Source organism: Pelecanus crispus, chromosome 5 (assembly GCF_030463565.1).
Source record: "Pelecanus crispus isolate bPelCri1 chromosome 5, bPelCri1.pri, whole genome shotgun sequence".
Taxonomy (NCBI): Eukaryota; Metazoa; Chordata; class Aves; order Pelecaniformes; family Pelecanidae; genus Pelecanus; species Pelecanus crispus.
Window position 1 is genome coordinate 50,711,825 of NC_134647.1, and position 24,161 is coordinate 50,735,985.

Genomic DNA, 24,161 nt, shown 5'->3' on the forward strand with positions numbered 1-24,161 from the left:
CAGAGTGCTTTCCTAACGAGCTTCCACCAGCCATGCATGTACGTAGGCTTCACTCACCAGCAAACTTCAAGCTGGACTATCTGGCAAGTAGGAGGGGTGGTGTGGGAGCCAGCAACCACAGAGACCATAGGGCTGGGACCGGTACCAGAGGGACCATAGGTCCAAGCCAGCTACCGAAGAGACATGGGGGTCTGAGAGTTACTGCTGGGGGGAACATAGGTCTGGACCTGCTGTCAGTGAGGGCAGGTGGGGAAGGATGTAATGAGAGTTGCAGCTATTGGGCTACCAGATTCGGCAATTCTAACATAAGCCATACTTGCATTTGATTACCTTTTCTGGCTGAGTTTGGGTCAAATGTATTTCAAAATTGCTTCTCACCATTCAGTGTGTGACCCTTCTCCTGTGAAAATTAATGACTGTGTAACTTTGCTCCCAGGAAAAAAAAGATGACACTAAATTTGCATACTCAGTACAGAGGTGCTACTATCTAATCTTGGCTCTTATCTCAAAACTGCTTTACAAAAGCTCCATCAAAAAGCTTCCTTCCCTCCAAACTGTTCATTCTTTACCAACAGCTTTGTAATTAAGGACTTCAGTGGGCTTCATTAAAGAACATTGTGTGCAGCTCTGATATGCCACAATTCATTTCTCATTGAATTTATTACGTAGGCATAGGGTATAAAACATTATAATGGGCATATTTGCTGATTTCAAAGCTTTTGGGCTGTGATCAATGAATATAATAAATGAAAGGGTGCGTAAATTAGTTAAACGACATAAATGCGCATATAGATAGATAATGTTAAGTGAAGGCCTCTAAATGTTGAACAGACCAGCCAAAAAATGTTCTTTGCAGAAGAACAACAAGCCAACAGATACAGAGGAGTCAATAAAAAAATATGGTGGTGTAGAGTAATACGACCTAGTGATGGGTCTTCAAAAAGATAATTACACATACAGAGAGGAATGTACAGTTCGCTGGGTACAGGGCTACGCAACTAAATTTTCAACATTCGCTTTGCTAGTCTGTTCCTTACGCTATAGGACATTTGCTGTATTTTCCCAGGGCAATTATGTAGCCTTCACTGTTTTAGTAAAACTGAAAAATAAATGTTGCAAATAACAGATGTGTCAAGACAAAAGATAGCTCTTGTAAAAGATGCAGTTTCAAGGGTTGCTGGAGAGCTCCTGCTTTCTGATCTGATCTTAGCTGGGACACATTTACAGTGTACTAAATGTGGCCTTATTGGCTTTAGTAAATAATTAGTACTGTTGACTACATTTGATTTTTTTATGTCTAAAGATCCTACATTACATCATTATATAAAATGTATTACTATATTTGTTTCAGTTTTGATGATTCATAATTAATTCAGGAGAGTAACAGCATGTGACAAAAAATATATATCCCAATATCAATTTTGTATCAAATTCCCGACAGAAGGGGCAGCAGGAAGGAGACTTTTCTGCCCATAATATTATTTTTTAACTTTCCCTCCCTAAGTTTTGCCTTAATTGAGTTTTTCTTAGGTTTTCTTAGGAGCTGCTGACCATTCACTGTTACTTCCAGAGAGCCTGTTCTCAAGCATCTCTGGAGGTCAGACCTTCATCAGGGTAGGATTTTATGTAATACTTAGCTTTAAAAACTTCTCAGGTTTTTATAGAAGCTGTGCTTGAGTTGAAGTGGAGTGTGGAAGGAAATGGCTTCATTTTTTCCTCCAATTTCCTAAACCACTACTCCCAGTTTAGTATGGGCTGTAGCATGCAATTGATTGGTTTGCCTTTATCTCCATGATCCCTCCACTTTCATCCACAGCTTGGACTTACTCTGGTTCCCTCTCCATCCCCCTTTTCTTAGTGAAATGGTGAGAAATGCACACCTCAGATTTTGGGGGAAATTTGCCACTGAAATGGCGGAAATGGCCACCTAACTCCAATGGGGAAGTACTGTCAGTCCCAGAATAGCAATAATGAAGGAAATGGTCAAAATATTCACAGTGCTCTAATATTTCCCATTCTCCAGTTTTTAATCCTTTACGTTTGTATGCCCTGAGAATCAGACTGAAGTTTCTTCCATATGCTTATTTAAATTTTTGTTATTTTAGGAGGTCTTCTTGTTTCCTATATGAGGTTACCAGTTTCACTTGGTGTTTTTTGTTAAAAGTGAAGAAGCCTGACCACTTGGTGCTGGGATAGTGGGAAGTCTGCATGATGAGAAGGAAAATACAACTAGCTAATTCTGGGAGACGTGAAGTTTCATTTCATGGTTTTATTTTCTTTCATCTGGTTTGATTTCACATCCTTATCTTGATAATCACCCTCACGGCACAGGAAGCTAAGGGACTTTCAAAACCATATCCTGTCATCTCCAATTTCACCATAAATAACAAAAAAAAAAATTAGAGAAATAAATACATTAGAGAAGTACAACAAAGAAATACGTTAGGTAAGAGAGAAGTACAAGATGTACTTTTAAGCTCATGCAGGTCGTTCTGTCGCAGCTTGGCTATGCCAGGACAACTAGGACGGCTTCAGATTTTTTTGCTCCATCTCTGGCTTTTAGGGTTGCCATTAGCTGTGTCCACATTTCCTTTTTCAACTCTAAGTTTAGCTGGCAGGCATTTTTCTCATAATTATTTCTATCTTTCCTATGTTACACGTATATAGTACATGTACGGCTTACCAACTCTGGGACTATAATTCAAAATAATTACCGAAGCGTTGATAAAGGTTGAGAAGATGACATTAAATACTTAAGCTGAAGGATAATTATCTCCATATACAGAGCAAATCAGCTGTCATGAGTCCAAATAGGACTTTGGAAAGATTTTTTAGACTTCATGTTGCAACCAGGATGGCATTTCTTCTCTGGAGAGGGCAGCTGAAGAAAAGCATTTTCTTGTTGCCTTTTTCAGATGACATGCGGAAGGACCAATTAAAGTAGAACTGAAGAGAAAATTGCTTTTTTTGACATTAAAGAAAAATGTCCTTCTGCACTGGGATGAAAGCAAGACCTTTCTGAAGGTTTGCCTGATAATCTGGGGGTGGGAAAAGGTATGAATGAAGACAGAGTATTCAGCCTATCCCCTGCCTGATTCAAGCCTGAGACTTGTGTCTTGGCTTCTCTCACTGCAGCCGCTGCACTTTGATTAATTAAATCACTTTATGGTTAATAAGATCAGATCTCCTGTGATCCACATGAGTGGCTGAGACCGTGGCTGGTCTTTCACCAGACAGGTATCTGAGGTCTAATTGGACTTTTCAAAACTCGTGTGCAAACTTCCACAGAAAAATTAATGCTGTCATAACATTCAAAACCATTTTGCTATAAATATCTTTGATGAGGCTTGTGGGTGCTAGAAAACCCACAAAATGTTTTAGGACTTTTTTTTTTATATATAATTTAGAATATTTTGCTTCAAATAAGACTGTTTTTCCTCTTTCTGGGATGTGTTTGTTCTGCAGCATCATTTCCTTTATTCAACATGGCTTTTGCTTTTCCAGTAAGTGTACTTGCCTGTACTGTAGTTAGGATTTTCAGTCTGTAGGAGGTATATTCATTCTGAAACACGAAGATGATTAATGTGCTAAAATCCTCATTGTGATTACGTTCCTCCTACCTCTCACCTCCACGTCTTTGGCTGATTCTCCTTTTCTTATATATTACCAAGCATTGGGTGGTGCAGAAGAGCCACTGCCTTGTGCCCACCACCTGAGCCTATTTTAGGAGCTGTGAAGATACTAATTTGTGTGGGTGTAAGGTTGTATTTGGGCTCCAGCTTCAAAGTTCAGCAGCAGGAAAATTCTCACCTGCACCAGGAATATGGTAGCTGGTTTGGAAAGCACTTGGAAATTGTCAGACATAAATGATATTGTGCTTCTTTGTGTGTGTTTATATGGTGCACTCATAATTTTAGACTATGAAGTATGAAGCTGCTGGTCCCAGCAGAGGGAGGTACCTTGTAATCTGTCTCATGCTGCTTTGAACACCTTTAACGAAGGCATTGCACGCTGCAAAGCAAATAGTTAAACCCACTGAATGTTGGTTTGATGGTCTCAGAGAGAACTTGCGCTGCAAAACTTGATTTGCTATAAATACAGCGTATTATTGCAGTGTTGTATCCTGTTTGGAAATGACCTCATCTAGCTTCTGTTAGTGGTTAGCAGCTTTATACCACATGATCTATGAATAATATGATAGTACATTGCTCTCGGGAAAACACCAGAGCTGTGAGGTTGATGCTTCTCAGACATAGGGCATTGTACTTTACTTCATTCTCAATTTGGATAATAATATGACGGGACTCCATTTTGTAAAAGTAAACGGTGTGTCCTTTTATTCAGCGGATCATTTCTCAAGGTGCTGTAGCTGTGTTACAAGCCCTGGAGAAGCTGTCTTTTCCTGAGGTCCAGTTCCCAAGCTCTCGTCATGTCCCCAGGTTCAAGCAGATGGATTTGCTCTCATTTTCTTACCTGCCGTCCTTTTGGGTTGGGACCATTTGCTTATTTTTTGGAGACAGAAATTTTCAGAAACTCATTTTTTGGAGTTGATGGCCATGGCCTTTCTTACCAATTTTCTGTAGTATCTTACAAGCAACAGCTCTTAAAATATGCCGGGAACTCAGGTGGTTGCTTTTTGTCTTCTGACAGTGTGATGATCAGATGGTCTTGCTCTCTCTTAGCTATTCTCTGTGGCCTGTCCATCGTCCTCCATGTGATGATATTACTCATACACTTCACAGCAGAAAGTTGCTCATCATTAAACAGAAACTGTATGAGCAACAGACAATAATCACCACAGTACCTACCCACAGCAAATAAATCCCAGGCAGGTATTACCAGAAATGCTAGAAAAAATGCTATTGCAGGAAATCTGTGCTACAAAGATCACTCTTAGAAAGGGAAATATTTCTTTGTCATGCACATTTACTTTTATTTGATAGGCATCCCCTAACTGTGGTGTTGCGAGGTTGGCAGAATGATTCCTTAACTGCAGGAATGTCTCTTATTCCCTAATATTCTCCAGCTGCCTTCACCTCAAATCCTTCGGTGGCTGGCAGCGTGCAATATCTTTCTTTGAAGTACAAGAGATGGAAATGTCCTGTGTATTTAGATGGTTAAGACACCACACTTCTTGAAAATAGCAGCCTTTTCTTTCAGCATCCTCCCTCTGGTTTGGGGTTGTCTATTTCCTTTTTTACCAGCTTTTGTTTTAAAAGAACTAAATTTAAAGAGCATGCTTAATGGAAAGCAGAGGAAAAACAACAATCTAAATATATTTGAAAGAAACAGATGCCAAGGTGAGAGGGGGAGCACTTGGAAGGATAAGAAAATTGGGAAAAATGTAATTTGCATTTCTTAGCATGAAACCTATCCCGCTGAGGGTAGTAGTGTCCAGTGGAAATTGTAAGTGGTGGAAGCATCATCTTTTGAGACTGCTAAACCCAAAGATAAGACACTTAAAATTCCAACAATTTTTCAGCTTTATCCGTTTCCTAGTATCTATTTGTAGCATCACAAGAAGGAAGGCCCTTCACCGATATCTGTACAGAGATTTTTCTTGTCCCAGAAAAATGCTATATAAGGTGATCAACTAGAAAGAGCTACAAAATAGATGTTTTGGCACTGCCTTCACCTAAGCCAGCTTTCCACCAAATAGATGAGGAATCAAGGAAATATTATTGTGAGATCACATAAAAATGAATGCAGTTTGTACTAATTTATCATGTACCAAAATTATAGTAAGTGACAAACATCCTCCTCATCAGTGAAAGGCCATCAAACTCCTCAGTTGTCTTCGTTTCCTTCCAGTGACTGCCCTCCTACCTTCCCCATGCTTTAACCAAAGTCAGCCTGTGTTTTTTGAAGATTTGAGGAGGTATTCATGGGCCCTGCTGTCTTGTAGGAGGGAACTAAAAAGTATATCAGGTTGTTAGTAACTTGTGTTGGGAAGAGACATTTGACCAAAGCTGCAGTTACTGAGGATGGTAGGCAAGAGCCAGGCAAGGCTACCTTCCTACCTATGGGCCTTTACATGGTCATCTCTTATAAATACAGCCATTGTTGGATGCCAGATTGCTTTAATATCAATTATAGTTACCTGCAGGAAGACTTCAGGGACTGTATGGAAAATAATATTCACTGAATGCAGAATCGTTCACCAAACTGGAGGCAGCTCTCCAGCTCAGGAACATATATGTAGATGTGAGTGCTGCAGGAAACAGATGAAGATGGGGTGGATTACTTCCGAGTTTTGGTAGTCAGATGATAGGCGTTATGTCAGAATCAGCATTTCTTTAATTAAAACCCGTGTTCTGTGAGCTCAGACTTCTGGACTCTGTTTTAACACTTATTCATCTACATCTTTGGGCCTCAGCATTTTGTGAAATGTCAGCCAAAAAGCTTAGATTACTCTCAGTGGTGTAGCTCGCTTTGGTAAAGCACTTTGTCCACAGTCAATATAACCCTTCACTATTACTAACAATAAAAGTAATAAATTTATTGTAAGAAAAGCCCAAATGGGAGAAGGACATTTACTGGATTGCAATAGGGGCACTCAGTTTGTTTTGAAGAATGCCATATTCAGTTTTTGCACATCATAAAACATCCTGACTGCAGTTCCTTGGCTCTCCAAACAGTTTAATGCAGTAATGCTGCTGCTGCGTCCAAAAATCAGTGAGTCCCAGTTTGCAGAATTAGCCAAGATGCAGAAGGGAACTGTGAACCACTGGTGTCTCAGTAGAGCAAACCACCCCATCAGTTCTGGGAGGTGGAAAATTCTCTTTCTGGTTATCGCATCTGACTGAAGTCCCACCAGCAGCTGGAGAAACATTTCCTTGCTCTTCCCAAACACAGACTTTTCCATGCAGTTGCACAAGTGGTACAGAAATGAGCTGTGCAGAAAGGAAGACTCAATTTGTCACCATTGCATTTGTTAAGGGGGTAAACAATATACCATCTGTCTTCAGACACCTGTTGGCATTCCTGTTGTTTGATGACCATTTTAGCCTCTTTCATGCTGCAATAGTGAGTTTGAATAGTTTCATTAATGACAACTATTGTTTAGAGGGGCACACGGTTTAAACTGGATATTGAAATACCTTTTAACAGCTAGCGTGGCAGGTTAGGATATGTAATGTTAAAAAGGCATCTTCCTTTGATCATAATTAAGAAAAATAATGATCTAAGCAATTAAACATCAGCTGGTTTTGAGCTTTCTGCTACAAAGCACAGCAAGAGACCCAATGCAACAGTCTGCAGTACATACAGATACACAATTTGAACTGGAATGTTTGAATGCAGATTTCATATTATCTGGATTTTCTGAAAATCCACAGTTCTAGCTAGAGTCAGTGAGGTCTGCAGCACTCATCCTCTCTGGTAATGAGGCCTATTTATACAAGTTTTTGCACAGAGGTCCTCAGTGTTTTGACTGATGTAAGACCAGTTGATCTATGGCTACAGACACGACCGAATTCACCAGGGCAGTTAATTTCCGCTGCTGTCTTTAGACACACACAAGAAGTGTTAGTGAGCCAGAAAAATTGTTCAGATAGCCTTTCCCAAGGGGCTTTTAAACAATGTGCCAGTGACATGTCCATCTTCAAACAAAGGTGCAGCTGTCCTGCAGTGGATGGGAGAGCACGTAGGAACTTGGGACTGAAGATTTCCTCATTACTCACCTGTATGACCAGACATTCATCTGCCAAGTGACAGAGAAGAAGCTGCAGCTCATAGCCCTGGAGCACCTTATTAGGAGACTGCAAGTCCCACAGCAGCTGAAACATCAGATACAGCTGAAATTAGGAAGGGGACCCTCTAAGTTAACACTTCTGCACCAGGTGCAAGTGCACTCTTAGTGGGTGTCAAGTATCTGTGTATCATTGTGTCAAGTATCTGCATATAATTTTGATGAGTTAAGGCTTGAGATTTTTTTTTTTAAGAGGGATTTAAACTGTTTCTATGTTGCAATGAAACTCATTCCTACAGACACCTCTCTGCAGTACTGAACAAACTCAGCTGTGCCTCTGAGAGTGTGCAAATTTGGGGAGATTTATAATGTCATGGTGTTCCCAGATGTCCTTCCATCTTTTAAAAAGGAGCTTTATAGCAGTTATTCTGTTATGTTTAGAAAAGGAATCTACGGTTAGCAATATCTTATCTCATTAAAATTAGGCTCCACACTTGGATATGTAAAGATAGAGTCTCTAGGCGGGCTTTCTTATTTTAAAGTCAAACAGAACAACCAGAATTTTGTTTTGCTCTCCACAAATATGCTGATGTTATATCTATTTGCAGCTGGAGAAGCTGCTTGGGTAATTTTCTACGTGCCTAACAGCCTGGATTAAGCACGTAGCATCAGTCTGAGTACCTGTAAAGCCTCACCAGCTTTCTGCTGGAAGACGTTCAGTAAACTGTATAGCTTTGTATGGGAATTGGAAAAGGATGACCTACAACCACCACTGCACCAAGCTCCCCTAATATGCCCCACTTTCTACAAACAGCGGGGACAGAGGCATTCACTCATGATAGGCGCCAGCCAGATTTGTTGAAGGGGAAGTCACTGCGAGGGCGTTCAGGAGAGTGAAGCACACGTCGTCCTTTCTGCTGATGAACAATTGTTCCTGATACCACTGAGATTTACCACCTGCCCTGTTTGCAGCTGCAGCATCTGCTTCCATCTCCCATGCACCACCCTCTCTCTTGCACGCAAGCGGGGCTACCCCAACAGCTTATTCATTGTTTTCCTTGCTTTGCTCTGGCATAACGGAGCTGGCTGCCAAGCCTGCTGCAGTCCTCTAGGCCTTTTCATAAACTGCTAGATCTGATTTAGAGAAGCCCTGTCTCTTCCTTGCTGAAATCTTGGAGGATGTGCAGTGCAGATCCTTTCAGCTTGGGTACAATTCCCTTTTCTTGAGATGTATCCCATGAATGTGCCTCTGTCTTGTGTGCCTTGCCAACAGCTTCTGCACAGCCCAACGCTGGATGGATCTAGTTGTTTGGTGCCTTATTGCTGATGCAATCTTTTCCTCCTATGGCAAGTGAGAATGAAATTGCCTAAATTAAGCAATTGCAGTAGCCTTGAAGGATAAAGCTTCCTTTCTACTTTGAGCTGTTTTTATAGTAAGGCTGCCATAATTGTGTTTTTCTCCTATATTTACTGGCATAGGAAAGAATGCGTGAATGGGATTTTATGGTACTTACAGCTTGATATTTTTCGCATGAACTATTTAAATGAATTGCTCGTGGGTTTTTAGCACCTTCTTCCCACTTCTCTATGGGGTTGGGGACAGTCGGAACAGAGAGAAAATACTCCCTTGAGCATGGAGGTTAAAACTTGATGATCTTAGAGGGCAGACTCTTGTCAGCACTGGCACATCATAATCTCAGCAGGTCCAAGATCCAGCCCTTTGGATGGTCTGTTGTCCCTTTTGGTTAGGAGGGAGCACAGCTGTGAAGAAGGAAAACATGTGAGTCATGATCGGAGGGCTGCACGAGCCACAGTTCTCCCTTCCTCCAGCCAAGCCCAGCCCTCTTCCTGTCAAAATACTCAGAGTTTAATTTTGGGAGGACAGAAGCTTTCAGATGCAACGCTCCACCACTTTCTTGGGTGGAATACTCCATTCTTTCATTAAAGCTGCCATCAGAGGATGCTCTCTTGGCAGTGAACAGCCTGACTTACAACTCTTTTACTGCTATTTTAGCATCCTGGTTTGTGACTTGCTATTAAAAATGCTATAAATCATGGAGGTAGCAATGAAGGTATGGTTTGGATTTTACCTGGCTGTTTTTACTCTTGTTTGATCATCGTGTGAGCTTGAAGAAATTGTGTGGTCTCTCTGGACCTCCAAATACCTGCAAAACAGGGATGGTATCTATAGAGTGGCACTGAGAGAGTGTATACTGCACCTCAGTACATATAACATACCTTCCTGAAGTAATTATTACAGCCAGGGGAAACTCTGAAAGGGCAAATTCTGACATTTGGGCTCTTAGCAGATCTGAAACCTCATTGCCCGCCATATAGATAAAATCTATACAGTGCTGTTTTCAAGCAGTAGCCAGGGTGAAGCATTGATGAAACTAATTGTAGGTTTCTGTAGCTTTTGTTTTTGTGTAAAGCGCATGGAGGAGATATTTCAGGCATTACTGTAGTGTTAATCCTTCATGTTTCCCGTAATTTGTATGATCCCTGTATTGCCCTTGGCATGTATGCAAACCTCCTATAAAGCTTCTCTAAAGAGAAGTTTCCTAAACAAGTCAAAAGAAGTGTCTTGCTTGACAGGCAAGGCTTGAGAACTTACTCTCTGACTCTTCACATAACAATTCTTTATACATATCAGTATCTTTTAAAGCAGCATACTTTGAGAGAATTAACATTCTTCTTCCCTTCTTTCTTCCTAATGTGTGCACAACCGGACTTCAGCTGATCAAAGCTGCAAGTAGATAATCTTGAAGAGGGGACAATAAACCATCATGGCTTTGGTTTTCCCTTAAGATAATAATCCTCATAGTAATCCTGAAGCTCTGTTTCATAGCAAAGACACAGCACTTGAATTCCTGAAGTATTTCAGTGGTGGTTTTTCTTACTCAGGTTTGTCAAGCAGCCTGATCGCTCTAGGGAGGTTTTCCACATTTTGAGGCAGAGGGACTCTTTCTCCCCAAATCATGACAAACTAGTTCTGCTGTGTAACTGCTGTTGCAGTCTTAATTAGCTGTGTTTTTGTGTGCTCTCATGTGAAGGAGAGTGTTGGCTGCAACTCCCTTGAAAGCCTTTGGCAGGTTGGAAAGAACAAATTGCCTGAGAAGTAATTTCTGTTGCCCAACTGGTTATCCAGAGTTTGTAAGAGAAAACTAGCTCAGCCACTTCTCAGGTTTTTCCGTGCTGTGGTCTCATTTGTACAACAGAGTGTCCCCCGGCTACCACATTGTTCTTGGGAAGAGCTACCATCTAGCAGCAGTAGCCGTGGACAATAACCAGATACTCTGGAGCTGTAGTTAAACATTCCTGAAATATTTATGGAAAGCAGCATGATTTTGTCTGAAGTTTTTGTGCTTAATTGCTATGCTTACTTTGTCCAGGTCTGTTTTATTGAACGCCCATGAAAAATCACCTTTATCATCAATTCCTTAGTAAAACAAAGGAAATAAAAGATTATTGGGGAGTGTTAACTCAGGGTTTAGAAATTTATCAAGGGCATACAACATGCTGCAATCAGCTGACTATCATTATCTTAAATTCTTAATTTTTATCTTAAATTAAAGAAGCAGAAGTTCCCAACTCTTGGCCCTGGCACATGCTGTCGAAGTCTTCCCATGTACCGTCTTATATTGCTCATAGGTATAAAGGCAAGGGATGAGCTTTCTTATGTTAATGACTGCCTTGTCAAAGTCTACCACAGACAAGTCTTGCTGCGTTAAAACTCTTACCTTATCATGTACTCCATATTAACATTTGCTGGTGTTGGTTTAACTTCTCAACTTAGATGGGATGGCTTGTGATAGTTCATATGTGCAATGTGATAGTTCAACATTACGCTTCTAAATCTTGATGAAAGCCCAAGATCTTCAGATATTCAGATTTAGTAAATGATTTTAAAATATTACTGCTAGATGCACATGGAGCAGGAAAATGGATTATTATTTTTAAAAGGTTACTTATGGGTAAATCCTTCGTGTGACTTTTTGTTTTCTTTAGATTTCCTTAAGCAGACCACGTATGAAGTCGAGGCATTTTTAGAAGCCATTCAGTTCTTCCGGCAGGAGAAAGGCCACTATGGGACATGGGAAATGATAACCGGCAATGAAAAAGAGGTAAAAGAATATCTTCCTGATTTTTTTTCAGCTTTGGATATGACAGCTCTGAGGATAACGAAGGTTGTAAAGCCTCTTGGGAAAAAATGGCATTTTTAAAAGAAAATCTAGTAGGTAGAAATACCCAAGATTTCAAGATACTTCTTACTGATACGTAAGTGATAATTCTTTTTTAGTAAACCCCATTTTGAGCTTTTTGCTAGAAAGTCAAAGAAAGTGTGCTGTGAACTAAAGTTGTTGTGTTGTGCTGGAACACGGGAATGGCCACATTTCCACAAAAATCTCATACCTCTACTTTAATTTTATGCCATGGGGTCAGTTGGTGAATAAACGCTGTGTCTAATATGAAGCACTTGCTAATGTCCCACTACCACATTTGCTGCTGTTTATAGTTCTGGTAAATCAGTGAGACCAAAAGCAATACACAGCAATCTCAGAACGCATGCTTTGTATGCAGCAGATACTCACTGTTGGGCTGCGTTGCACTGTGCTCTGTTTTTCTATCTTTCATGACAGCTATTTTGCAGGTAAGAAAGATTTTTTTCTTCTGTTGCTATTACCTTTGTTACTAAACACAACAGTTTCCTGTTGCTTGTCCTCTCATGCCTCCAGATGCCATCGTAGGAGATCAGGCTTTATGAAGAACAGAACAGCAGCTAAACATAAATTTAGAAGAATCTCTTCATTTTGCTTTTCCCCATTCTTTGGGAATGAAGCTTTTAGTCCTGAGCGGATAAACTAGTAGACCTACTTATTGTGCCAGACTTCTGAAACAGTCTTGCATAGTGACAGTCACGCTTAAACACCAAAAATTCTTGTACTTCAGTTCTTCAGAAATGAGATGCTAACCTCAGGGTCTGGGTCCATATTAGGGCACCTGAGTGAGCAGCTTTGGAGCACTGACGGTAGCTGAAGTAACTCCATTGATCCCTCTGGCATCAATCCAGATGTCTTTTAGTGCAATTGAGACATTATTTGGGCCCTGATTTATAAATTTTTTCCAAAGCACTGAGCACTCAGCAGCAAATATTTACTTTAGTACCAGCTGCTGGGTGTTTTCCTTGATGAAATCTGGCTTCTCTTTGGGAAAATGGAAAAAAGCCTGATGGAGAGTTCATGATCCAGGGTTTTGTTTTAAGAAACCAGATTATTCTTTCAGGAGAAGTCTACCTTTGAAATGGTGAAAATGTGGAAACTGGAGAAGAATCTATAAACAGTGTCTTTCCCAGTGCTATCATGTCAGGGATTGAAGTTTCCTGCTAACATCTGATAATAAATTCCTTAATATAAGGAGTTCTGTCCTTCCAGTGGAGGGAGTGTGGGTTTTTCTCTTCTCCCCTCCTCCCTCAAGTTATGGAGCTATTAGAGTGCTAGTTTCATTTTATGTGTTATTTTTCCTATTGCTTGCCAACTACTCTACTCATAACCCATATACCTTGAGAGAACTGTAATCGGAAGACATCCAGACTATTTATGCTATTATCTTCTTAGTAATAATTCGTTCTGTAAGTATAGCGTGTTCTCATGCCTGCTTTGATCAAATATAATAATTATTTTAGGCAAATATCCAAGCTAAGTGAATGGTTTGGAACAAGCAAGCTACAATTTGTTGCTGTAAAAATCTCTGCAGAATGCCAGTAAATATATTCCCTGACATTCATTTATAATGACGGAATCTCTGCAGTTTTGACAGGTATTTGAGTGGTGCTGTGGCATAATCTGTAAGAACTTAAGTCATATGCAATGATAAAAGGGTATTACATGTTCTAAGTATATTATAGATACATTAATAAGTAGGGTATTATGTGTGTTATATTTCTGTAGAGGCTGTCTTATGCCCAGGAGGTACTCTGTTTTGCACTACATGGCATGCAGTCAGAGCCCTTTCTTACTTACTTTTGCTGTCTAAATTCCTGCCATTTCCCTATTGTGCTGTTGGTGCATCATGGGACTCTTGATAGCAGTAAAGGAGGAGCACGCCCCCGCAAAAGGGGTGTTTCTTGTGTCCATAGAGCCCTTTGTCAAGTGTAACAGCTAGAGGAAGCAGTGTTGGTCTGACTTTAATATCAACTGTATGTCTAAGACCCACTTGAGCAGCTGTAATATGTGAGGTTGAATGCCATGAAACACTGGCAGTCCAAGAATGATGAAAATACAAAGTTAAGCAGTGTTTTTGCACTCTGTATTGGCTCAGCCAGCAGGCTGGGTGCATCAGGGCAGTGATCCTTGAATGAGGACTGTGCTGGGCTGTTGTTGAAGCAAGGAAAAAAGCTGGGTTCGAATATACATCACTTAGCAAAAACTCTGTTCAAGCCCCACTGGGGATGAAGGAGGACTACATACTTTGTAAGACTTTACTGGAACTGTTGAGCAAGCTAGTAATCCTTCACCCAGATTAAGTGAGAAATGTACCGAACCTTAAGATGCATTTTGTCTGCTTTCTTATAGGGTTACTATGTATCTCTGTGATTTGCATGATACCCACTTGTCGTGGATATACAAAGCTTTCAAGAGACTGTGGACAACCATGTATGTGCTGTACAGTCAGGACAGATAAAAGCCTTGATGAAAGAGTTACGTGCCATCCTGTATAGCACATGCACAATAGTATTGCCTCTGTCATCATAAATTGGCAGCTGTACATCTGTAACTGTGGGACACTACAAATATACCTGGGCAAGATCTATGAACAGAAAACAAACGTGTCCAGAAATAAAAGATCTCCCTCCCTCCTCTGAATCACGAGGATGACTAATGACTGAACTGAATATGGGACTGAGGTATTTAGTTCGAAACTGAGAGGATTTAAGTAGAGAAATTAAAGAATCTAGCATATATCCCCAGCACTGATAGATGCCTCCATAGGAAACGTGTTCAGAGACCTGAGATCACAAAGAAATAGCAATAGGGCAGGTCCCACAATGAACCGCCTCCCTCTGCTTGCATAGTTTGCTTTGTTGGCCAACAGCAAGAGGAAAGCACAGAAGAGAGGTCTTGCAGCTTTCTCAGGCCAGAGATACAGTGTCCATAAATAAAAAAAAAAGGAGAGGAAAGCCTAGACTCTCAAAACCAGATGTGTGTCTGTAATTCTGCGTATTTATTGCCAGTTTGGTGCATCTGAGTGGGACGGGCAAAAAAGAAGCTGTAGTTCAAATCTAGGCAGAGGAGGTGCAAAGCCTGACAGAATGGGTGATTCTGAAGAAAGCTTCTGAAATGGGTGCCAGTGAGTGTAACCAGAAATCTGTCTCACACTGTTTCATTCTTTCTGTATCAAAGAAGCCAGACTTTGCTGCTTCTTCTGTACAAAATTGGGTGATGCTATCAAGAGAACCACAGAACCAGAGAATAATGTAGTTAAAAGGGGATCTCTGTAGGTTATCTGGCCCAATCCCCTATCAAAGCAGAGCCAGCTTTAGGGGCTTTGTGAAGCTGAGTTCTGAAGATATCCAAGGTTAGAGATTGCATAACTTGTTCCCGTGACTCCCCTCATGGTGAAACGTATTTCTTAATACCTGATGACTATTTCCCTTGTTGCTACTTGTAGCCATCACCTTCTTCCTTTCCCTGTGCATTTCCAAGAAAAGCCTGGCTCTGTTTGCCCAACATCCTCCATTATGTAGTTGTAGACAGCAATAAGGTCTCCTTTGAACCTTACCTTCTTAAGGCTGAGCAAACCCAGTTCCCTCCACCTCTCCTCACATGTCATGTGCTCCATCCCCTGACCATCTTGGTGGCCTCTGCTGGACTCAGTCCAGTATGTCAATATCTGTCTTGTACTGGGGAGCCCAAAACTGGACACCGCTCCAGATGCAGTCTGACAAGTGCTGAATAGAGGGGAACATTCTCCTCCGTCGACCTGCTGTTGCCCTTTGCTGGGAGGGCACCCCGCAGACTGATGTAGAATTTCTTGTCCACCAGGATGCCCAAGTCCTTTTCTGCAAAACTGCTTTCCAGTCAGTTGGCACCAGCCTATACTGGTGCACAGGACTGTTCCATCCCAGATGTTGAACTATGCATTTGCTTTTGCTGAACTTCATGAGGTTTTTGTCCAACCATTTCTTCAGCCCATCTAGGTCCCTCTGAATAGCAGCCTTGCCTGCCAGCATATTGACTACTCCCCCAAACTGGTATCATTTGTATTCCCAGACTGATGTCTTTTCTTTCTAATTGGAACCATCTGCAAGACCAAATTGCCAATTAGATGCTGGGATCAGAGGGGGTGATGCATCTCTTCTACAACCACTGAACCCTGTTTCAAAGTGAAAATGTTCTTGAGGGAGAGAAGTACTCAGTGCCAATTTAGAAAAATACAGCAATGACAGACCGACAATATACTTACAGAAATAATTGAAAAATGGGGCAATGATACCTTTTCCTCAGTTTTCCTACATTCCGGCACAAACCCTTGATGTGTAGAAGTCCTTTTGACACTTTTCTTCCCCCTGCCTTTCTGCTGTAGTGCACCTTTGTCACAGGTTATCTTCTTAAGTTATATATTTCATATATTTTTTGTTCAAGAATCTGGAGGTGTTGGGATGAGACTTTAATGTATATGAATTCTCCAGTGTGAAAGTTGTACTTGTTTTAGACCAGTGTAGTTGTCTTTTACTGACAAAAGTAATTGCATAAAAAGTTTTGCACAAACTCCCAACAGCTATTTATTTTATCCCTTTTGCCTCAGGGTTAGGCTGGAGCTAATGAATCTTTTGGATCATGTTACACATTCTTGAAAAAAAATCAGATAGAGTAGAATTATTTGATTCACAGATTACCCACATTTCTGGGTTCCATTTCTGCCCCATATTCTGGTTTTCCTGGGATCTACTTCTTTTCTTGTTTGAATTGTGAAGTTGGTACTCACACGAAGAAGTGCTGGAGATCCACATTGGTAAAGCCATATCTTTCTTTTTGGGGCCAGTTATCTTCCTATCAGAAGCATCCTTTGTCTGATGGCTCTTTAGAACAATTTCTCCTTGATGATACCTCCTCTGGGAGGGTGTGAGTGTCCCAGAGCAAGATCAATTTGGAGAAGCAGCAGTCAGCAAAACAACTTTTCAAATGCTTTTGATATGGTTACTCAGTTAATATTAGTCATTTTACCTCCATTGATTTTTCACATGGCAGTTTCATAACAGCATGCAGTAAATTTTAACAGGCATCATACTTCAGCATCTTAGTTCATCTGTTGTCAATTTTTGCATGGTCTCTCAAAGTCTGCCTGTGAAAAATGGTTCAGATGAAATGCATGGAGCTTCCCTCAGGCATACATGAAATTTTAAATCCAGTCCTCCTGGCATCCTGGGATAGATAAGCCAGGTAGAAGTTGCCTGTGTTTGCACATCACAGTTTGCACTGTGATGTGAGTGCTCAGTTTTCAGATGAAGAACAGTGTGTGAACATGTCATTTTAATCTTCTGACCATATAGATCCTGAGCAACCTTGTGATGGAGGAACTCCTGCCTAACCTTCAGACGATGATCCTGCCTAAAATGAAAGGAAAGAGGAATGATAGGAAGCGGGCCTGGTTTGGTGTAAGTACTGATATTTGCAGAGTAGCTGTTTCTCATAGCAGTTGTCTGCGTGTGCTGATTCTGATCTAAGTTTCTTAATTTAATTTGGGTTCAGATCGTAGAAGAAACCTACAGCTTAGTCCAGCAGCAGGTGTCAGAAGGATTAAGTACCTTGAAAGAAGAATGCAGAGATTTTGCAAAAACTCTTGAAGGAACCATTCGCTCAGACATGGATCAGATTCTGAACTCCAAGAACTTCTTAGCTGGAAAAATCAAAGGTTAGTGCAGGAACAGCTGTGTTTTGAAGCAATTTTTTAATGTTTCCCATTGTGTTGCTCAAATTACCAGATGTCATTGTTTTGAAATCCTCACGTGTTTTGAAAAATCCAATGGGAGACACTAATTTTCAGAAAACAAATGCTTTGAGCCTCTGCTGCCTTTGATGGGAACTGACACCTGTGGCCACTGTGTCTGTGAAAATATCAGATCTTCTCAAGTTGGAGCTAGAGCTGACAGGTTTTGAGTATCCTGATTAGACTTGCTCATTCTGCTTTCATTTTCACTTGGACAGCCTTATGTAATGAAGATACAGGTCACATGAGCATAATTAAAAGTATAGTGGTTTTGACCTGATGCCTAGGAATGTGCCACAAAACCAGGTTCTGGTTATGTGACAAATTCATAGGCTATCAAAGAATACTTAATCCAAAGGACTTCTTGGGTGGTTTTAAACTAACGTGAAGTAATTATAATTGTGCTATGAATATAAAAATGAGTGTAAAAAGCAGCAAACATTAGTTGATGTTGCTTAAGCCAGCAAATAAATAAATAGCTGATAATTTAGGAGCTGTTTTGACAAAGCTCAGGATGTTCTCTGTTGATTTTCTCACATACCGTACTAGGATGCTTGCAGTGAACTGCAGAGTACCAAGTTTGGATAACTCCTTATAGAGTCACTGTGGCCACGTTCTGTGCAAACCCCCCAGTGTGTATCAATGCTGACAGCTGCCCTTGCCTCTGCTCTCACAGTGCCCCTAAGCTGCTAGCATTCAGTTAGGTGTGGCATGGGAAAAGATGTTTCATTGTCACTCATAAAACTGTAAACTCTCCTTTCATCACCCTCCTTATCTTTGCAGAGGTGTGACTCCTGGGAAAAATACAGAGTCATTTAATTCATTGTAAACTAGATCAGATTACTTTTTTCACTATAACTCTTTGTAGCCTAAATGCAACCGTTGTATTGTCTGGTACTCCAGCCACTGTTTCTGAGCCTGCCCAGAAGTGCTGCACAGAAAATATCCAGCCATTTCTTGCATCCATATTGGAGGAGCTCATGGGTCCGGTGAGTTCTGGATTCACTGAAGTCCGCTTGCTTTTTGATAAAGAAGTTAATGAAATCATCCAGGACTTCCAGAAGACAAATGATATCACAAAGCTAAAGGAGGTAAGACAAAAAATATATCTGGACCCTTTTACATTAGCACAAGGGCAAGCAGTATTTGCTTTCCCAGGTAGTATGTTAGTGCTTGGTTTTGTCATTTAGAAAGTCTTGCAGTATTTTGCAACTAGAGTGTAGATATCAGAATTTGTTTTAGGGCCACTATTACATTCTCTATTAAAAATTTGCCTCTGGTTGCTTTCTCTTGAAACCTGTTCTTCCTCCACTGAAACACAGAATGTGGATCAGCTTATGAACCTACCATTCAACTCTGTGAAAATGGAGCCATGCTATCTGAAAGTGAACCTCCTCCAGGAGCTCCTTCAGGACCTCAAGAGTCGCTTCAAGGTCTATCACATTGATTTTGTGATTCAGAGGACACAGAACTTCATGCAAGAGGTACTGTAAAATCCAGTTTTTCCTCCTGAGAGAACAGGTTAGGTTTGTCCTTCTAATCTGCTTCAAAGTAATCTTGATAAAAAGCTGTGCAAGAGTCCCAGAATATATCTCAAAGTACAGGTAACAAAACCTAAGAAAATCACAGCTAGAAGCTGTTTCACATTTATATTTGTGAAGGTTGCATGCGTGTGAGTCTTTCAGTAAGGCACAACAATTTTGGATGGATCATCTCTTCCCCTGAACCTTGATGTTCTGAATTCTCAGTGTCTCTACACCTGAGAAAGCTGTGCTTGTACCAGCAGGGTGGCTAAAATCTACCTGATTCCCATTCTCAAGGGTTGATTTTTCAGGAAGGATCTTAAATATATTTTACCAAAATGGAACATCTCCTCCTTGGTAATTTATTTTGTCATGAATATAAAGTAAGGCAATTAATGTTAGAAACTGGCAATTACTTGGACAAAGATAACATCTGAGGATGTAGTTGCATGTAAGTGCTTTAACCAACTTCACTTCTCATGGGAATGGTTGAAGTGACTACATCATTTCAGATGAAAAAGCAACTCCACCTCTTTTTTCCCCTTTAGTGTGTATTGGTATAGGCTATAATTTTGCTTTGCTTTTATTTCTTCTGGATGCCTGGTCAGAAATCTATTAGGAGTTGGCCAGTAGACTTCTTTCAATTGCCAGATCACAGGGCATATTTGGCCTTGTAGCTCTACATTGAATCATGTGATTTTAATACGTAGTTGAGAGACTAAATAATCTAGTTGGTAATCTTGTGAAATGGAGCTGGTCCAGTTCTGTAGGGTGGGAGTTATGAATATGGAAAGCAAGTCTCTAGCACAGTGCTGGGATAGGGTTTTCCTAAAAGCAGCTCTTCTAAGTACATCCATGATCAGCAGCCAAATAATTATTCAGAAATAAAATTCTGATTTCATGTCTGGGTCTTTCAGGGGGGACCATTCCAAAATGCTGCCAAAAGAAATGTTTTTCAGTAAGTGAAGACCATGAGTTAAGACAAAGAAGTAGACAGAAAATATATCCAAATCAAACCAAGTGGGTTTGTTTTTGGGTTTTTGGTTTTTTTTCTGAACAGAACATGAGTCAAAATTCACAATAAATAGGTTAAATTAAAGAACAGGTTGTTCTGAAAATGCTGTTACTGCTTCTCTCTCTTTAAAAGGTTGGTATTTTTCTCATAAAAATAGTAACTAGTTTCACTTTGTGTCTATGGTCATTTATTTTATTAATGAGTAAGGTCAGACACGTCTATGCTCGTGTAATCTGAATGTAAAAGAAGCATTTGGTTTAACTCGGGTGGAGGCTGGAGCCGGATTCCTTGGCTTGGGAGCTTGGCATCCTCTAGTGGCCAATTTTAGGAAATTTGGGAGTGCAATACTCAGCTGCCATAAATAAAGCAGCTTTAGTGACCTGACCATAACTACACCAATTTATGATTTGCTTCAAATAAAAAGTGAAATAAAAAGTGAGCAGTTCATCTTTTAATTAGCCTCAAACTTAACCCTACACTGATCCTGTCTTTTTCTTGTATCCAAGGTCTTGCAGTGCGTATGCCTTTACTGTACAGCCTTCTGATGCACGCACAAATTGAGTAAACCTCCATCATCTCCATTTCCATTTATAAATACAGTCTGTATAGTCCAATCCTACATTATCTGCAAAGTCAGTTATAAAAATCAGCCTTCATCGTTTGTCACTGCATATTTTCATTCATGAAAATATTACTAGCCAAGGAGGAATTAAAAGCACGTCTTATCCATAAGTATGGACATATTCATTTACAAACTACAAGAAGTCCTCTATAGTATATGGCTGTCTATGTATATCGACTGGGATGGTCCTATGTGATGCAAAGAAGACCCAGCAGCATGGACAGCCTCCTTGTGGATGTCCCTGTACTTCTCCAATAAGAATATAGTAAAATTTGCATGGAAACACTTAGCTAAAAAAGGCAAAACCTCATTAAGTGGACATAACTGCTTGCAGAACTGTTTTTCTGAAATATCTTTTCAGACTAGGGGTTTTAATATTTTTAATCAATCTCTGGATAACCTGAAAATATGGCAAATGCCAGCCTAACATAATTCTGTGAGAAATTATTGCACTCTGTGCAATTTTTGCTGATAATTATTTGTATTATAAGGAAAGCTACTGATTAATTACTTTTTTAAAAAATTATCTGCAGTGTTAGTGATTAAGACCATTTTAATCTGGTAGGAGTCAATGGGAGTCTTATTAGGGATAATGAGTTTTGTCTGTGGCCTTCATATATAGATGATCAATTCTACTTTTTGTCTTTGTGACCAGCAGTTTGGATGGTGACATGAAATTAAATCTATACCAGAAAGCTCTGATAGCATAATAATGATATGAAGGCTTACTTTTTTTCACTTATTGCAACATTTCTGTGCATGTTAGCCTTCAGAGAACTGAAATACAGCAGAAAATTTTTGGACAATATAAATGAATCTACTCTGAGTAAGTTTGCTGCTATAACTGTTTGTTTAGTTACGTTAGCAGATTTCCTACTGTTGACCCGCCTGTAAACTCAAGATAGAAGTTGAGGTAGTTTCATTTTCTTACTCTCTTGCATTAGATAATCTTCTTTCTGGTTTCCCATTCCAAAACCGAGTGTTGCAATCTAAACTAAACAAGGCTTGTCTTCCTCTTCCACAATCATTTAAAGTACTTGAAATATTTATTGATTTTAGGCCTGTTATTCTTTCTCTGTTTCACCTTCTCAAAAATACAATTTAAGTTAACAGTTACATTTATCATGCTTCTTTACATATGTAGGAATTTTATGTTACCAGTCTTTAACAGATTTTTTAATTATTGTTTTTAGCTGATGGAAAATGCAGTTTATACTTTTCAGCAGTTGTTCTCTCCAAGTCGCCAAGCAGACTCAGCAAAAGTTGCAACAACCATTGAAAAAGTCAAGCTGAGAGTACTGAAGGTAAATGTGATGTTGCAGCATTTGCACAGGAAGACCTTGGGTTCTGCCTTTTCAGAAACTGAGAATATATTTTATGTGAATTTATTGCAGTATTTGAAAGAAGGTATCTCTTACCATCCAGCTGGAAATACTGATTTGGTGGCACTTAGCAAACCTGCTCATTTAGGGGGGTAAACCTAGTTCTGGGCAGACACTTGTGAAAGTATTTACATGTGCAGTCCTTTTAACTGCAGTTAAATCAGCTGGAGATGATGCTGTAGATCTGGGTAAATAATTTTTTATTAGCTTTGTAGTTAGCCTGCCCCTATAATTAGTTACTCTTGGAAGAGGCAGTGCTGAAATACCGGGAGAGAGCATCAGGGGGCTGTTTCTCACCTAGGTAGAAAAAAAAAGAAGGGAAAGAGATCCCAGAAAAACAGGTTTTAGAGTATTTTTGTAAAAGCTGGAATAACCTGCACGGGAATTCAAACCCCTGAGTGTGCCCGTGATGTGGCATCCTTTGGGATTCACCCGTCACCAGTTACAGGTTAACAAGAACCAGTTCCTCCTATGAGTGATTAATAACTCCAAACACATTTGGGCTTGTTTTTCTTTTTGTCTGTTTTGACAGCAATATGATTATGACAGCAGCACTATCCGGAAGAAGATATTTCAAGAAGCACTGGTACAGATTACTTTGCCCACAATGCAAAAGACACTGGCTTCAACGTGCAAACCAGTAGGTTTCTGTGATTAGAAAAAAACAATAATAAAAGGCAGGGAAGGATTAACACCTTGGCAGTAAATCCTAAAATCTGTAAAGCTGTTTTCTCTTGGGGAGTCATGCAGATTGGCTGCCTGCTTGGCCAAATGACATTTAGATTTGCCAGTTTGTGGGCTGATGTGGCAGTATGAAGATTTCAGGAAATGGGAAACTGTATATACAGCCTGCTTTCTCAAAGATAGTTGCAGACTTTTGCCCATCCCCGTTTCATTTCTTCCCTAGAGATCTGAAGTCCCCTCAAACTGGACTCCTCTTGACAGTTACGACTGTAGGTTATGAGCTTGTCCTTGTGTTCAGCAGCCCTGCTGCGGGCTGAAATTCAGTCCGTGGGAGAGGGCACTTTCCTCTTCAGCAGCACCCAGAGGCACGACTGTGACCATACACAGCCTCTGCTGACAACCTCCTTCAAAGCCAAATGCCTGCTTGGGCAGCAGGAGCAGCAAGCAGACAGGCCGTGCAATTGCTTTCAGTGATTCTGAATGGAAGTAATTGCGTCAGGAATCAGGAAACAAACATACAGAGACGTTCTCTATTGCCTTTAATCATACAGGTAGGTTAGTACTCAGCAATTGCGGCTACCAGAGTTTTGTGGAGCTGTTATCAGTCTGGCCACATCAGGAGCCACTTGGAATGCTGTTCACCTTAGCTCAAAAGCTTACCCTTCTTGAAGCCCATGCATAGCCTCTTGCATTTTCACAGGACCTGCTGAAAGATGACTGCCCTAAGCTACCCTGGCCTCTCTGCCCTTTTGTTTCCCTTGATGTTCATCAAATCCCTGAAGCTATAAGCTCTCACCATGGTGTGCTGCTCTTGCTGATCCTCTCCAGCTTGTTTCAGTTCCAAAACCAAGTTTAAAACCAAGTGTTCTGCCAAGTTATGCTTGCAAGTCTTTGAGTATGGATTATTAAAACTTACAACTTCCAAAAATATATTTAAAATCACTCTCTTCTGTATGTCACTCTACTTTCTTTACTATCCCCCAAATAATAGTGTCTTGTAGAGTGTCAGCAGTGCCTTCAAGATATGGTGTCTATGCACAGGAGCAAGCATTTCATCACCTTGAATATATGTAGAGAGGATGGAGTCCCACATTGTGTCTCTGTCACACAGGACGGAGGAAGCAGTCATGCTGCAAACTTCCCACAAGCCCTTTCTGTTTAATTTCCCACATGTCTTTTGTGTTTGTGACTCTGCAGAAATGAGCAGCCAGCTCTAGAAGCAAATGTGTGTCACATTTGATATGCCCAGTCAAGTCTT

At 40.4% G+C, this 24,161-nt stretch overlaps 1 protein-coding gene across 1 annotated transcript in view; it reads left to right on the plus strand.

Moving 5' to 3' along the window:
* The window catches only part of NIBAN1 (niban apoptosis regulator 1), a 67,252-nt gene that overhangs the window by 39,144 nt on the left and 3,947 nt on the right, over nucleotides 1–24,161 (plus strand). Inside the window, exons 6-12 of the mRNA XM_075711196.1 lie at nucleotides 11,699–11,814; nucleotides 17,241–17,345; nucleotides 17,440–17,602; nucleotides 18,581–18,768; nucleotides 19,000–19,161; nucleotides 22,031–22,141; nucleotides 22,752–22,859. Coding sequence (XP_075567311.1) covers nucleotides 11,699–11,814; nucleotides 17,241–17,345; nucleotides 17,440–17,602; nucleotides 18,581–18,768; nucleotides 19,000–19,161; nucleotides 22,031–22,141; nucleotides 22,752–22,859 — 953 coding nt within the window. The remainder of the gene's footprint in view (nucleotides 1–11,698; nucleotides 11,815–17,240; nucleotides 17,346–17,439; nucleotides 17,603–18,580; nucleotides 18,769–18,999; nucleotides 19,162–22,030; nucleotides 22,142–22,751; nucleotides 22,860–24,161) is intronic.